This window comes from Nelumbo nucifera, chromosome 3 (assembly GCF_055504915.1).
Source record: "Nelumbo nucifera cultivar China Antique chromosome 3, China Antique-T2T, whole genome shotgun sequence".
NCBI classification, from domain to species: domain Eukaryota; kingdom Viridiplantae; phylum Streptophyta; class Magnoliopsida; order Proteales; family Nelumbonaceae; genus Nelumbo; species Nelumbo nucifera.
Window position 1 is genome coordinate 13540225 of NC_142651.1, and position 15558 is coordinate 13555782.

Below are 15558 nucleotides of genomic sequence, written 5' to 3' on the forward strand. Positions count from 1 at the left end.
TTCAAGCGGGTCTGATGTAGGTTCTACGAACCAGTTTGCGTCCCCCGATAGTTCAAGTGAGCCCGATGTAGGTCCTGAGGAAGGGGTCGAGCCTACAGCCCGAGGTGCTTCGGGTAGGTCGGCGTCCACCTCCCGTCGTGGCCGGGTTGTAGATCAGTTCGGCCCTTCGACTATGACGCCTGAGGGACTTCAATCCCTCATAGACTACTACGACTTGCCCGGGGAGCACGGTTACTTCATCCCTACGGGTAGCTTCCCTTGGGAACACGGTCCTAATGAGATCGTGATTTTCCGGGAACAGCTTGCTGCGGGGCTGCGACTGCCCTTTCATCCTCTTCTCGTCGAGGTTCTAAACCACTTCGGTGTGACGGTCGGCCAACTTCACCCGAACTCCATTAGAAATTTAGTGGGGACGATCTCCTTATTTTGTGACGAGAACTTTCCTTTGGATCTGGAGATTTTTTCCTCTATTTTAATGCTGAAAAAACAAGCGGGTCCCCTTCCTGGGCGTAGGCGGGCATACTACCTGTCTCCTCGCCCGGGCTTCAAGCTCTTACACGGACTCCCTAATAAGGTCCCGGCGTGGAAGCGGGACTATTTCGGGGTGCGAAGTGCGCTGGGGTGGCCGTTTCAGACCGGCTGGGGGATGGCCGCTCCCGACTCCGGCGTCACACTTGATAAGGAGACGGCGAAGGGCCTCCAGCAATGGGCGCAGCTTGGGCTGGATTGTCAACGGTATCGGACGGAGGCCAAGCTTATTGCTGCGGGCCTGAGTTCGGGTAGGTTCTTTCCCTAGTGATCCTGTCTTGCTCTTCTTTTACGTGTCTTATTGATGCCGAACTCCTTTTCGCAGGTACAATGGACTCTCGAGGGACCCGAGGTGGGAACTTGTTCCAGGGCATGAAGAGGAGAAAACGGGTGGCTAAGCGAGCTCGCGCCGAACCATCCCAGGGTGCGGAGCCCGAGGTGCCGGACTATCCGGCGGAGCCCGAGATGGTTCCTCCTATGCAGGAGCCGGCGGGGGCTCCTTATGCCGAAACCACACACATAGGGGCTCCCGCTTACTCCGAGTCTGCCCATATGCGAGCTGGGCTGTCGGGCTCGGAGGCCCCAGGGGACTTCAGGAGCGTGCTGTCGCCTGTTCATGCTCTTCAACGGAGTAAGGAGACGATGTTTCCCGAGGAAGTTGTGGCGTGGACCGAGCTGCCTCTGCACCAAGTGGCCTGCCGGGCTGTTACCCATGCCATGGTGGTAAGTGCTCCCTTCTTTAGAGTTCGGCTTTTATTCTTCTATTCGTTCCTTTGATCCCGTTTTCCTTTGATAGGTGAACTCTTCCATTCACGCCTTGGCGAACCGGGTGGAGAGATGCTCGAGGCAGGCGCGAGCTGCTGAGGAGGCTGCTCGAACTGCCGAGGAGACTGCTCGTGCTGCTGAGGCTGCTGCTCGCCTCGCGCAGTCTAGGCAGGCGAGGTCTTAGAGAGATGCCGAGGCCATGGGAGTGGTGGTGAAGCATATGGCGGAATTAAAGCTGGACCTGGAGCACCAGGTCGAGTATCTTCAGGAGGATATCAGGGAGAGGACTCAGATCTTCTCTCAAGGCATCAAAGACGCGAAGAAGAAAGTTGTCAGTGATTATATTGCTTCGCCGGATTTCGATGATCTGATGGTGGACTCCTACAGGAGGGGTTTCAAGCTAAGCCGGTGGATGATCCGGAATACGTACCCCGACCTCGATACCAGCACCATATCCACTTCGCACATTACTCAAGAGATGGCTAATGTTGCGGATGCCGAACCGGACTCCGAGGGGGAGGCAGGTCCTTCGGGTGTTGTTGAAGTGGCTTCTGATAATGATGTAGCCCTTGGCTTGTAAGGGCTCTTTTTTTCTTTTTTTTGAATGTACACATCTATCTGAAATGAAATGGCTTTTTGTTCAAGTGCTGGTTGTCTTCGAGCTGCATTTTTTGCCGAACTGACCATTTCGGTCCTTCAGTTCGTTTTCTAACACCTTTATATGAAATGAAATTGCTTTTTGTTTAAGTTCTGGTTGTCCTGTCTTCGAGCTGCGTTTTTTGCCGAACTGACCATTTCGATCCTTCAGTTCATTTTCTACCTAGGCTTCGGGGTACTTGCCTTGGTGGTTTATAGGTAGTATCTTCTTAAGTTGACGACATTCCATGCTCGGGGTACTTGTTTTCCTTCTAGGGTTCCGAGCTCGTATGCTCCCCCACCGAGTGCTTTCTTTACTCTGTAGGGTCCTTCCCAGTTTGGTCCAAGTTTCCCTACGCCGGGTTCGGGCACCATGACCTTACGGAGAACTTGGTCGCCGACGCGGAAGTTCCTCTTCTTTACTCGCGCGTTATAATACCGAGCTACCTTTTGTTGGTAGGCCGCAGTTCGGATGTGCGCGAGGTCTCTCACTTCATCCAGTAGGTCGAGGTTGGTGCGTAACTTGCCCTCGTTTGTCTGTTCGTTGTACGCTTCTAGTCGCAACGTAGGCACTTCGATTTCCGCCGGGATCACCACCTCGGTGCCATAGGTGAGGTTAAAGGGGGTCTCTCCTGTGGCGGTTTTTTCCGTGGTTCGGTGAGCCCATAGAACACTTGGTAGTTCGTCTGCCCACAAACCTTTGGCTCGGTCTAATCGTGTTTTCAGTCCGCGGAGGATGGCTTTGTTCATTACTTCTGTTTGGCCATTTGCCTGCGGGTGTGCGACCGACGTGAAGTTCTAACTAATTCCCATACTTTGGCACCATTCTTGGAACTTGATATCTTCGAACTATTTGCCGTTGTTGGAGATCAGTACCCGAGGTAGCCCGAAGCGACATACAATGTTCTTCCAAAAGAAGTTCTGTATGTTTCGGGCTGTAACTATTGCCAGGGGTTCAGCTTCTATCCACTTTGTGAAGTAATCTACTGCCACCACTAGGAATTTTCTCCCGCCTGTCGTTGGTGGGAATGGCCCCAGGAGGTCGATGCCCCATTGGGCGAAGGGCCATGGGCTGGTGAGGTATTTGAGGTCGGCAGCGGGCTGATGGTGGACATTGGCATGCTTCTGACACTTGTCGCATTTTCTGACGAGCTCGATTGCCTCTGTCTTCATCATTGGCCAGGAGTATCCTTGTTGAAGTGCTCTTTGGGCGAGGGCTCTGCCCCCCAGGTGTCCGCCGCACAAGCCTTCATGGGTGTCGCAAAGTACCAACTCGGCTTCGGCTGGGCGCTTGCATCGCAGGTAGGGGAGCGTGTAGGATCGTCGGTACAACCGTTCGTCTATCATGACGTATTTGGCTGCCTGGCACAGCACCCTCTTGGCTGCGTTGCGGTCCGCGGGGAGGGTTCCGTCTAGCAGGAAGCTCGCGAGTGAGTCGATCCAGCTCGGCTCTGCTTCAGTGACGGGAGCGACCTCTTCTGCCCCACCGAGAATGCTGGGCCGAGGTAAGTCCTCTACGTACACAATTCTCCTGGCGTTGTGGCTTGTGCTAGCCAGTCAGGACAAGGCGTCGGCCTCAGCGTTCTCTGACCTCAGGATTTGTTTGATGAAGTGTAACTGGAAGTTGAGCAAAGCCTCCTTTACTTTTGCCAAATATGCAATCATTGTGAGCTCGCGCGCTTCATATTCGCCTATAACTTGGTTGACCACGAGCTGGGAATCACTGCAGATAACCATGTGCTTTGCTCCAACCTTGTGCACTAAGTTTAGCCCGGCTATCAGTGCCTCGTACTCCGCCTCGTTGTTGGATGCCGCGAACTCAAAGCGTAGTGCGTATTCCAGTTTTGTTCCGCTCGGGCCGCGTAGCACTATTCCAGCCCCGCTACCTTGTTGGTTTGAGGAGTCATCTACGTGAAGGATCCAGGGCTCCTCATCCCAGTTCGCGCTTGGTCTAACCAGGAGGGATGCCACACTGGCTGCTACTTCACGGGGTTCGGACTCGTTTGGCTTGGGAGCTCCGAGTTCGCCCGAACTAGGGATCTCGGGCTCGACCGGCTCAGGGGCTTCGAGGCTAAACGTGCATTCTGCGATAAAATCTGCCAAGGCTTGGGCCTTAATGGTAGTTCTTGGCTTGTACTGGAGATCGTACTCGCTGAGTTCGATGGCCCACTTCGTTAGCCGGCCGGAAACCTCGGGTTTGAGTAAAACTTGTCTCAGAGGTTTGTCGGTCAGGACGATGACGGTGTGAGCCTGGAAGTACGGGCGGAGTTTCCGTGCTGCTACCACCATTGCATACGCTAGCTTTTCTATCTGCGGGTACCTTGTCTCTGCTCCCTACAAGATTTTACTAACATAATATATGGGTCGTTGGACCCGGTCTGCTTCCTTTACTAGTACCGAACTGACCACCTCGTCGCTAGCCGAGAGGTACAGTTCTAAGACTTCGCCTTCCACGGGCCGAGCTAAGGTTGGCACACTGGCGAGGTAGCCTTTTAGCTCGTCAAACGCGAGCTGACAGTCTTGGGTCCATTCGAACCCTTTGCCTTTGATTGCTTTGAAGAAGGGTAGGCAGCGATCTACCGACTTGGACATGAAGCAGCTTAGAGCGGCTATGCGGCCGTTTAGCCTCTGGACTTCTTTTATTTTCCGAGGTGGTCTCATATCTAGGATGGCTTTTATCTTGTCCTGGTTGGCCTCGATACCGCGTCGATTGACAACGTAGCCTAGGAATTTGCCCGAGGTGACGCCAAAGACACATTTGTTGGGGTTCAATTTCATGCTATACTGACGCAGGATTTGGAAGACAGAATCTAAGTCTTGTATTAATTCTTGTGAAAACTGTGTCTTGACGACCATGTCGTCTACATAGCACTCTATCTTTGTGCCGATTAGGGGCCGAAACAGCCTATTTACAAGTCTTTGGAAGGTCGCCCTGGCGTTTTTTAACCCGAAGGGCATGACCTTGTAACAGTATAGACCGAACTCGGTTATGAAGCTAGTTTTTTCCTCGTCGGATTGGTCCATCCGGATTTGGTTGTAGCCTGAGTAGGCATCCAGGAAGCTTAGCAATTCATGTCCCGAGGTCGCATCCACTAGGCGGTCGATCCTAGGAAGGGGGAAGCAGTCTTTCGGGCAAGCTCGGTTCAGGTCGGTATAGTCGACGCACATGCGCCACTTGCCGTTCGCCTTTTTCACCAGCACAGGGTTGGCCACCCAACTCGGGTAATGGACTTCCCTTATGAAGTCTACCGCGAGGAGCTTCTCGACTTCCTCGTCGACCGCTTTCCAGCGCTCTGGGGCTAAGTTCCGTTTCTTCTGTCTAACGGGTCTGACTAAAGGGTCAGTGTTAAGTTTGTGAGTTATAAGAACAGGGTCAATACCGGGCATATCAGCCATGGACCATGCAAAAATATCTAAATTTTGGAGTAAAAAACTTACCAGTTCGGTCCGTAGGGTTTCTTTGACAGAAGCACCAATCTGGAGTGCGCAAGCTGGGTCCGTAGGCGAGGTCAGGATCGCGACTGTTTCTTCTGTGGGTGAGGCTCGTTCTTCACCTTGTTCCGCGGGTCGCTCCAGATCGAGGTCGTCGGCCGCCTTGGTCTTTCCCTTTAGGGCGGCAACGTAGCACTTGCGGGACTCGAGCTGGTCGCCCCGCGCTACCCCCACACCGAAGTCCGTAGGGAACTTCATGGCCAAATAGTAGGTGGAGACCACCGCCCGCAGGATATGCGTGATTGGCCGCCCTATTATGGCGTTGTATGGGGAGGGGGTCGCGACCACCAGGAAGTCGTGGTTGAGTTTGACCGCACAAGGCCACGTGCCGACTTCCACAGGCACCGTTATTTTTCCAAGGGGTCTGACTTCCTCTCCACTGAAGCCCACCAGGGGAGTGCTTGCGGGCTTTAGTTCGCTCCTTGGCAGCTGTAGCCGATCAAACGCCGATTTGAAGAGGATGTCCGCCGAGCTGCCCGAATCTACGAGTACGCGCCTAACCTCGAAGTCACTGATCCTTAGTTTAATGACAAGCGCGTCATCGTGAGGGTAGCGAACTCCTCGTGCATCATCTTCTGTGAAGAGGATTGGCTCTTCGGTCTTTGGCCTTTTTGGAGGGTTCCGCTCCTCGAGGACCGCTTCGCGAACTGAAGTCCGGGCTACCGCCGATGTGCACCCCACTACCACCGAACCTCCCACAATTACATGGATGGTTCCCCGAATTGGCCTCTCTGCCGGAGGCTATCGCTGCATTGGTTCGGCAGGCCAGCTGCTAGTCTCGGGGGCGTCCTTTTCGTGCTCGCCTGGCCGATCCGCTTTATTGCTATTATTGTTGTGCTGTACAAAGTTCCTTAAGTATCCGCGACGGATGAGCCCCTCTATTTCATCTCGGAGGTTATTGCACTACTCGGTACTGTGACCATGGTCCCTATGGAAACTACAATACAAATTCTCGTTTCTTTCGTTCGGATTTCCCTTTAGGCGATGTGGCCATTTCACGTACGGGGCGTCCTTAATCGTCATTAAGATCTCGGTCCGCCTCGTGTTCAGTGGCGTGTAATCCGTCCGAACTGGCAGGGGAGCTCGGAGCGACTGGTTCGGTTTTGGGTCCCGGGCCAGGTTTTTTCGGTTGGCTGAGTTAGAGGGCTCGCCATCCCTCTTTCTTTTCTCGTTTCCGCCCTTGGTTCGCTGGTTGATTTCCTCCTCCGTCCTCATGAACTTGTCCGCGAGCTTGAGGAACTCGGCCACGGTCGCGGGCTGGTTGGCTACCATGTGCCATTTGAACTCCTTGTGCGTCACCCCTCTTTTTGCTGCGGCGAGCTGCACCGCGGGGTCTAACCGTGGTATCTGTAAGCATGCTTCATTGAATCGTTTGATGTAGCCCCTTATGGGTTCTCCTTCCCTTTGGACTACCCCGAAGATGTTTTCCTCTGCTCTGGAGCACCGCTTGCTGGTGACAAAGTGTGTAGTGAATGCCTGCATGAACTGAGCCCAACACTTTATCGACCCGGGGGCCAAGTTCCTATACCAAGTGCGGGCTACCCCCTTGAGGGTGGTGGTGAAAGCCACGCACATGCATGATTTGCTGGTTCTAGCGAGGTGCATTTGGGACTGGAAAGCGTCAACGTGGTCGTTGGGGTCGAAGGACCTGTCATACTTGTTTAGAGGCGGGAGCTTGAAATCTCTGGGCAGGGGGACTGCCAGGAGTTCTGACGCGAGGGGGGAAGGAACTGAGAGAATCGGGGCAACTCCTACCTCGTCCGAGCTCGTCTCGCCTTTGCCTCTGAGCTCTGACAGGACGCGGGTGGTGGTTCGTCGACCTCGACGGCGCCTTCGCTGCTGAGTGGGCCTTGTACTGGCGCTGCTGGCCTCCGTGTTGCCAAGCTCGATGGGTCCGGAGTGCTGGTAGTCCGCTGCTGCCAGTGCGCCGAATCGGTTTTCCACGAGTGGGAACTCCGGTTTGGAGCCCCGAGGTGCCGATCTCGCGGGCGAGGTTCCCGACCCGCCTGCAAGCTGCGAGGCGGGGATGACTTTTCTCTCTCTCCGGCCTGGGGACGAGGCCTGGCTGTTTGGGGGGATCTGGGGCCTGGAGGCCTTTCCTTGGTGGAAGCGTCCATCCTGCGGAGAGGCCTTGATCGGCTTCGGAGCAGGGTGGCGAGGTGGAAGTAATGGTTGGTTCGGTGGCAGTTGGGGGAACTGCTGTTGATAGTGATACTGGGAGAGGTTGTGCAACACTTGGTGCTGGTGAAGCTGGTGTTGCTGGAATTGTTGCATCTGGGCTTGCATTGCCCGCATGCACTGCATTAGGTCGTCCAACCGATTTTGGCTAGCTGCCAGGGGGACGACAGTTGGTTCAGTGAGGGTAGTGTCGATGGGGAGAGGAAAGGGGATGTTTGTGGCAGGTAGGTTTGCAGGCGCCACTGCTTGTGGCGTATTCAGATTGGGAATTCCGTCCACCGAGAGGGGGATGGTGAACTGCCCAACACACACCACGGGAACTTGAGGCTGTTCCCTGGTGGTGTTTGTCTCTGTGCCGCGTCCGGCGTTGCTGGAGGAGGCCATGAGTATTGAGTTTTTCAAAGAAGAAGAAAGGGGTATGAAAGTTTTGGAGGGAGGCCTTTTGAAGCGTTCCCACAGACGGCGCCAATTGATGATGCACAATCCGGCCGATCTTAGCTGTCAACGATCTTGCCTCTGAACTGAGTGGTAGGGACCTGAAACGGAAGGAGAAGAGAAGCTCCGGGGAGAACCCGGCGTAAGGGCTCCGAAGCTCAAGTTAGAGTCTTTCAAAGGCAAGATAGACCAGATGGCGCAAAAGTTAGCATACCTCGTTCCTGGGGGGTAGGAGCCTTTTATAACCACCTCGCGCACTCACTTCCAGGCTTCCGTCAGATCGGGCATGATTACTTCTGAACCCCTACCAGTTCGGATGTCATTTCCTCTGGTCGGACAGAACCGCCACTGCTCCTTTTGTCGGAGTCGTCTCTGCGGCTAGTAACGACGGTTGCAGGTGGCGGTAGCAGGAGGCCGTTTGAAATGCGGCTGTCAGGCGTCAGATCCCAAATCAGTCAGGTGCGTCGCCCTTGGATACGGACGTCCTTGGTGTCAGGTACGTTTGGTCAGCCTGGTGTTTCGGAAGCGAAGTGTTGGAGCGGCGAGCGAGGTGTCTTGAGTTCGGTTTGGGGAGTGTTCTGAGCTGCCATGGGCCAGCTCGGGTCACAGCTTTGTGAGGCTTGGGGCCTAGTATAGTTCGTGCTCCTTGTAGGGAGCTCGGGTTCTCAGTAGGGAGCTCGCTCTTAATAGGGAGCTTGGACTCCCAATAGGGAGCTCGCTCTTAATAGGGAGCTCGGGCTCCCAGTAGGGAGCTCGGGTTCTTATTAGGGAGCTCGCTCTTAATAGAGAGCTCGGACTCCCAGTAGGGAGCTCGGACTCTTGGTAGGGAGCTCGGACTCCTAGTAGAGCGGTCTGGAGTTCGGGCTCGGTAGTGAGCTTGGACTTGCTTCCGATGTTCGCTTCGGGCGCTCTACTGTCCCGAGTTGTTTGCCTTTGCCACGTGTCGGACATTGCGAGGTCGGGACAAATTTCCCTTCATCAATTATAATTTAATGTAAATATATTTAATATACATAAAATTATAATTAAATTCAAAATGGTTTTGGATATGAATAAAGTTAATAAATTTTGTAAAATTTGATGGAGTAATGGAGATGAGAGAGAATTAATGGTATAATTAATAAAGAGAGACTATCAAAAGAATTAATATTTAATAGTCTAATGGGAAAGAAAGAGTTAATGAAGAGTGTATAAAAGTCTTAGGTGATTGGTCGGTATTTGAATTATTTTATAATAAAAAATTCAATAAAAACAGAAAAAAAAAGATTAATACTTTTGAGAAAAAACCAGAAAAAAAAATATGTAGTTTTGAGAATAAACAAGAGATTGCATTTTAATATCCTTTTAGATAAATATCCGAAAAAAAGTTTCGTTCAGACTTGGGAGATGGCAAATTCGCAAGGCAGTGATGGCACTATCTTCGTGGTCGCGACACAGAGATGTAAATTCATCTTAACCGGGTCCCATACTGACTTGTCGTTGCCATTGGCCCAGTGTCAACAGAATAGACAGTTGGGTAGCGTGTTCGAGTTTCATTGGGAGAGGTCGCATCATCACAATGAGATGGGATCTGCTCCTCACAAATGGGCGCCTACATCCACCGTGCATTGGAAGCATCTCCCGTAAATAATAATTAATAAATACGGAAAATGTTCCCGATTCATGGTAAGATGTGCTTGTGAGGCGCCCGGTGTGAGGAGCAGATCTGGTCTCCATCGCAAGACAGTGCTGCGACCAGCACCCCGTCGTAGTCGCAGGCTCGCAGCCGATGTAAACTCCTCGTATTGCGATGCGATAGTGGGTTCCGTAATTCGGGAACATGGGTTCTTTACACAAGTTGCTCTTTCTGTGGGCGATTTGAGCAGAACGATGAACGAAGAAGACCGTCCCCCATCCCATTATCCTGACCCTATCCATCACGTCACTTTTTCAGGAAACAACGAATGATAGACACGAATCCCTCAACTGGTACACTTGGCTGAAGTCGAACCTCGGTATATAATATCTACTTTCTAAGTTTGTAATTGCTTCTCGAGGTGGAGAGGGGAGGAACAGTGTCTCAGAAACCCAATCTTCCCTTTGGTTTGAATTTGCAGAAGCTCAAGCGAAAAGGTACGCCATGATCTTATTTTGTTTTCTTGCCATTTTCATCAACGACGTTGTAATAACTTTGAACTCTCTGAACTTGTAAAGTATTCTAAAACCTGGTAACTGATATGTGGGGATTTAAGAGAACGAAAGATCAGGAATGGGAGTTTTTTTTTTTTCTTTTTTTCTTATTTGATTGTTAACTTCTAGTGCTGGAACAAAGGCTTTGTCAGTTTGTTCTGACACTCAAAATATATTGATAAGTCTCAGTTCATAGAAAAAGAAAATTAGCCGAGTCCTCCCATACCGATGTGAAGGAGTCCAAGTTAATGAAGAAATTTATACAACATCAAGTATGAACCAGATGTCCAATTGGCTCTGCCGAGTTGGGAATTGGGACTGGAGAATGTGTTCTGTCTTGTTTCTTTTATTATTATCGAAAGCAAAAGAAATGTGTTTGGGACATGATTTGTCAGTTGGGTGAGTAATTAACGGCATAATGCATTTGATCTCTTTTGAATAGATAAGATAATGGCACAAACACAAGAAGCTAAGGCAAGTTCGAAAATTCCAAGTTGTGATGATTATTTTGCTGCCATTCAGTCTAGGAAGAAATTGCCATATTCCTTACAGGAGACTTTAACGGCCGCATTTGCCAGGATTCCAGTTTCATCCTTTCCGGATGTTCCAGGGGGTAAAGGTGATTCCGCTTCTCTTTTGTTTTTGTTCAGAGTTCATACGCTTCGTATTAATATATCTATCTTCTTTCCCATTTTTTCTCCCACATCTTATGGTCCCTACTTTTTCCTTATTTTTTCTGACTATACTTTATATTTATTTGGTTTTCTTTTTATTATTTGTCTAAATTATTTATTTTAGAGATGAAGGAGCCTAAATTTGTTATCCATGACCTTGAACTGTAGCCTCTGAATTTGTTGAAAATCTTCTGTCCTGAAGATTGCCCTGGTACTGGTGCTTCTAACTTTGGTTGGGTGGGGAAAAAGGTTTAGAAAAGAAATGGTTTTCTTGGAATTTGGAAATAGGTTTCCAAAAAGCCCATTTCCCAACACATTCATTTCTTGTTTGGCTTAACACAAGGAAACCCCATTTTCATTATTTTCTATGACAGCCAGAGACAGGAGGTAGAAGGCTTCAAGTTGGGGTTCTGGTTTTGAGACTTGAAATGAGCCTACTCACTTTTTCTGCCTTGAAAACTTAACCCGGTAGACAACATGAAAGTTTGGAGAAAGGAAATTATTTTCCAAGAAAGAGGGACATTTTGGGAAATGGATTTCCAGAGGAGTTCTTTTTTTCCTACATGCCAAAAGGAAATCAGTTTTTGGAATTCGGTTTCTGCCCAACCAAATAGAGTACGTAAGTTTTGAAAAACAACCTGATCTTGTATTCTTCAAGCATGGTGCCAACTCTTTTCGCCATCATCATGGTGAATGCATCGCTAAGATGATAAGCCCTGCAATTTGTTTTGCATTTTTCTATTCTTGCAATAATGGGCTCCACCCATTTGCACATAAAATAAGGGACAAGGTATAGTTTTCCAGAAAATGCAATTTTGCAGTGTTTGGTTGCAGAGTAGCCATGGAAAATGAATGCTTTCATAAAAGTGAGTAATAGCTGTAGGAAAATGACATTTCCTCTTATTGAGTATGATTTGCATTCATTTTATGCATGCACATATTTTAAAATTGAATAAAATGTATGATTCATAATATATTATATTATTCAGAAGAATCATTTCCTGAACTGATGTATACTATAATATTAGAGCTCCTATTTGGCTCGTCTCTCTCCCTCTCATGTTCTCATGTTTATGTATGTGATTAATGACTAACCAATTTCTGTAAATCACGTGTGTGACAGTTTTCCTAGGTAAGACCGAATTCTTCCTCTAACCTATCAATATCTGAGATTATATCATTTCATTTATCTATTTGCAGTGATTGAAATTCTAGCAGACGCATCCATTTCTGATGCAGTTAAAGTTCTATCTGAAAACAACATTATGTCTGCTCCAGTTAGAAATCCAGATACAAAAAGCAGTATGGATTGGAGGGAAAGGTATCTGGGAATTATAGACTATTCTGCAATCATTCTCTGGGTGTTGGAGAATGCAGAACTTGCTGCACTTGCTTTATCAGCTGGTTCTGCAACTGCTGTTGGAGTAGGTACAGGTGCTGTTGGTGCTATTGGAGCATTGGCTTTAGGTGCAACTGGTCCTTCTGCAGTTGCTGGGTTGACAGCTGCTGCAGTTGGTGCAGCAGTAGCTGGAGGTATGGCTGCAGATAAAGGGATGGGGAAGGATGCTCCAACTGCTGCTGATCGTCTGGGGGAGGACTTCTACCAAGTTATCCTTCAAGAAGAGCCTTTTAAGTCAACCACAGTAAGATTAAATTGTGTTGAGGTTTTGATTTGCACGAGTCCAATTATTTCAACTTTCCACATAAAGAAGAATAATCATATATCCTATCCCTCGATATTGTTTTGCTTATAAAAAAATCTTGATATTGTTATAAGCATTTTTCTCTTTGTTATTTCAATTGTCTGTTTCTGCAAGAATATTTAATATATTTAGCATCAATGGGTTTATATCTCAGATTGTCAATGAGAAGCAAGATTCAAACTTTCTATCTAGCCTTCACAGTTTACCCTTCTATAGTCTAATAAATGACCAAATTGGCATGTTATATTGTATAGCATTTTTTGTTGAAGGTAAAGTATTATAATGCAATAGAAAGAAAACCAAATTCATCAGCCCATGTACAATGAGAGCCTGTACATCGGGAATATACAAAAAGACCTGAGAAATCAGTGATAACTTCCATTTAATGAATCTTACCCACCACGGGGTAAGCAAAAAATTGACTCAAGGAGATGCTTATAATTACCTATTCCAGAAATAGTTTGTTGGTCCATTTCTACCATATCATCTATCCATTCAGCAAACAGGTTGGGATAATCTGACTACATTATCTTTCATATTTTTTTCTTTTTTGTAACAGGGGAGGGGTGATCTTGATAGAACACTAGATGGGCAGCCTTGCTCAACTACCCATGACCCACCCTGTTGATGCATAGCAAATGAACAGCACAAGAAAGGAGAAGAGCTTTTTAGCTTCTCACCTTGACTTGATTACTAATCCAATGATAATGGGTTTTGTAGAATTTACCAAGTTTCAAGGCTGTAACTTCTACATTTTCTTTGAAATCTAGTCTCCAGTATGTGTCTGTCTTTTCTTGGTGGCAACTTCTCTTTATCCTTGTTGTAAATTGATCTCATATTTGCTATTACTAATTATGTCAGGTGAGATCAATAATCAAGTCATTTCGTTGGGCTCCTTTCCTTCCTATCTCAACAGATAGTTCCATGTTGAGTGTGTTACTGCTGCTCTCCAAATATAGATTGAGGAATGTGCCAGTAATTGAAACAGGCAAGCCCTTTATTAAGAATTTTATTACTCAATCAGCAGTGGTGCAGGGCCTTGAGCAATGCAAAGGGAGGGACTGGTTTGATTGCATTTCTGCACGTCCAATTTCTGACTTTGGGCTTCCTTTCATGTCTTATAATGAGGTAAAGATTTGCATAACTTCTACATATATACTTTCTTTAAAAAAAAATGTAGATATATAGTGTTGCCCTGTATCTTTCTGTTCTTTTTGATGGAAGTGCCAACAGTTAAATACATTGTAGCCATTTCCATCTTCATAGGTAATAGAGGACATACTACATTACCTACATTCATTCATCAAGATGTGCATGCACAGCAATGGTCTTTTCCAGTTTTCCTAGAGGGTAATACAGGTCCTTGCACCAGGAGATTAACCATTCATTATGAAGATGATGATGGGTGGAATAGGTGGAAGAGAATGACAGCAATGCTTTGATGTAAAAATAAATAAAATGTAGCTACCTTTCTAATTTCATCAAAATTATAGAAGAGATTTCACACAAAAGAAAAGTACATCAGAAGCTTTAAAGTTTTTCATCCCTATTATGATTCTCTTTTATTTGCTTAGAAGCATACTTTAACACCTCTGTCCAAGTAATTGGTTCTCAATTACATATCTTTGTGATATGTACAAATAAATGTGTTATATTATTACTGTCACTAATATATACATTGTTGTTTAACATGAAATCTCAAGAACATTCTTATTTACTGGTGATCAGGTGATTAGCATCACGAGCAATGATCTAATTTTGGAAGCTTTCAAGCGCATGAGGGACAACCAAATCGGCGGTCTTCCTGTGATAGAGGGACTCTCTAGGAAGATTGTTGGAAGTGTCAGCATAAGAGACATCAGACATCTGTTGCTTAAACCAGAACTCTTTTCCAACTTCAGGTATCTTGGAGGTTACAAACTTACAAATAAGGATTTCAATTGAGAACCTAGAAAGTATACTTAGTCTTAGAGTACCAATTCTATAACTATATTTAAAGAATAACTGGATGAGGGTGGGCCTTGGTGCAATGGTTGGGTTTCTCCATTGCGACCAGGGTTCAAATCTCGGAAACAGCCTCTCTGAATGTGCAGGGGTAAGGCTGCGTACATCTATCCCTCCCCACCTCCCCAAACCCCACATTGGTGGGAGCCTCATGCACTGGGTTGCCCTTATTTAAAGAATTACTGGATCTGGATCATTAGATCTATGATGAACCTGTTGAATGATTTGTCCAACTTCACCATTTCCACCCTCTGTAGTGTATGGCTATATGGCTATAAGCAAATTTACTTTAATATCCATAACCTGTTACTCCTTGCAATAGCGTACTTAGGTAATGTCATATTATGTGGCCTGAAGAAGCTCACTTTACAATAAAATTATTTGTATTTACCAGTTATCGCTGTTTGAAATCATTAGGCATTATTGTTTCAGTTGCCTTCAATAAACACATCAGTAATAATCAGAGAAGTTTCAGAACTAGGACTTACCTTGCATCTGAGGCCATCTGTCCTTTTTTGCAACTTTCTGTTATTTGTTCTACATATTCTGGTTGCGGTATATTCCCTGCATTTTTTTTTTTCTTGCAGGCAACTCACTGTGATGGACTTCCTGAAGACCATTGCATCAACTACAGAAGAATCTGGGAAGGTTGTCCACCCAATAACTTGCAATCCCAATGCACTACTTGGTAGTATAATTGAAACTCTTGCTTCCAAATCAGTTCACAGGATTTACGTAGTGGATGGCGAAGAAAATGAAGTTGTTGGTATCATTACCCTCAGAGATGTGATTTCTTGCTTTATCTTTGAGCCTCCTAACCAATTTGATGAGAACTTTGAGTTTGCTATAAAAGAAATGTTGAACCAGTGAAAGTTTTGTACTTGGAGACAGTAATCACTTAATGAGAAGAATATGTAGAAAATTTCAACTCTGACTATAGACCATTGGAGGGCTCTATCCTGTAATTTCTCCAT

At 47.3% G+C, this 15558-nt stretch overlaps 1 protein-coding gene across 1 annotated transcript; it reads left to right on the forward strand.

The window, feature by feature from the left end:
* Positions 1-9702: 9702 nt before the first annotated feature.
* Positions 9703-15515, forward strand: LOC104596951 (SNF1-related protein kinase regulatory subunit gamma-1-like). Its single transcript, XM_010258279.3, has 6 exons — positions 9703-10146; positions 10646-10822; positions 12078-12520; positions 13442-13708; positions 14309-14481; positions 15172-15515. The coding sequence occupies exons 2-6, from the start codon at positions 10654-10656 to the stop codon at positions 15452-15454; spliced, it is 1335 nt and encodes a 444-aa protein (XP_010256581.1). The 5' UTR covers positions 9703-10146; positions 10646-10653; the 3' UTR covers positions 15455-15515.
* The last annotated feature ends 43 nt before the right edge of the window (positions 15516-15558 follow it).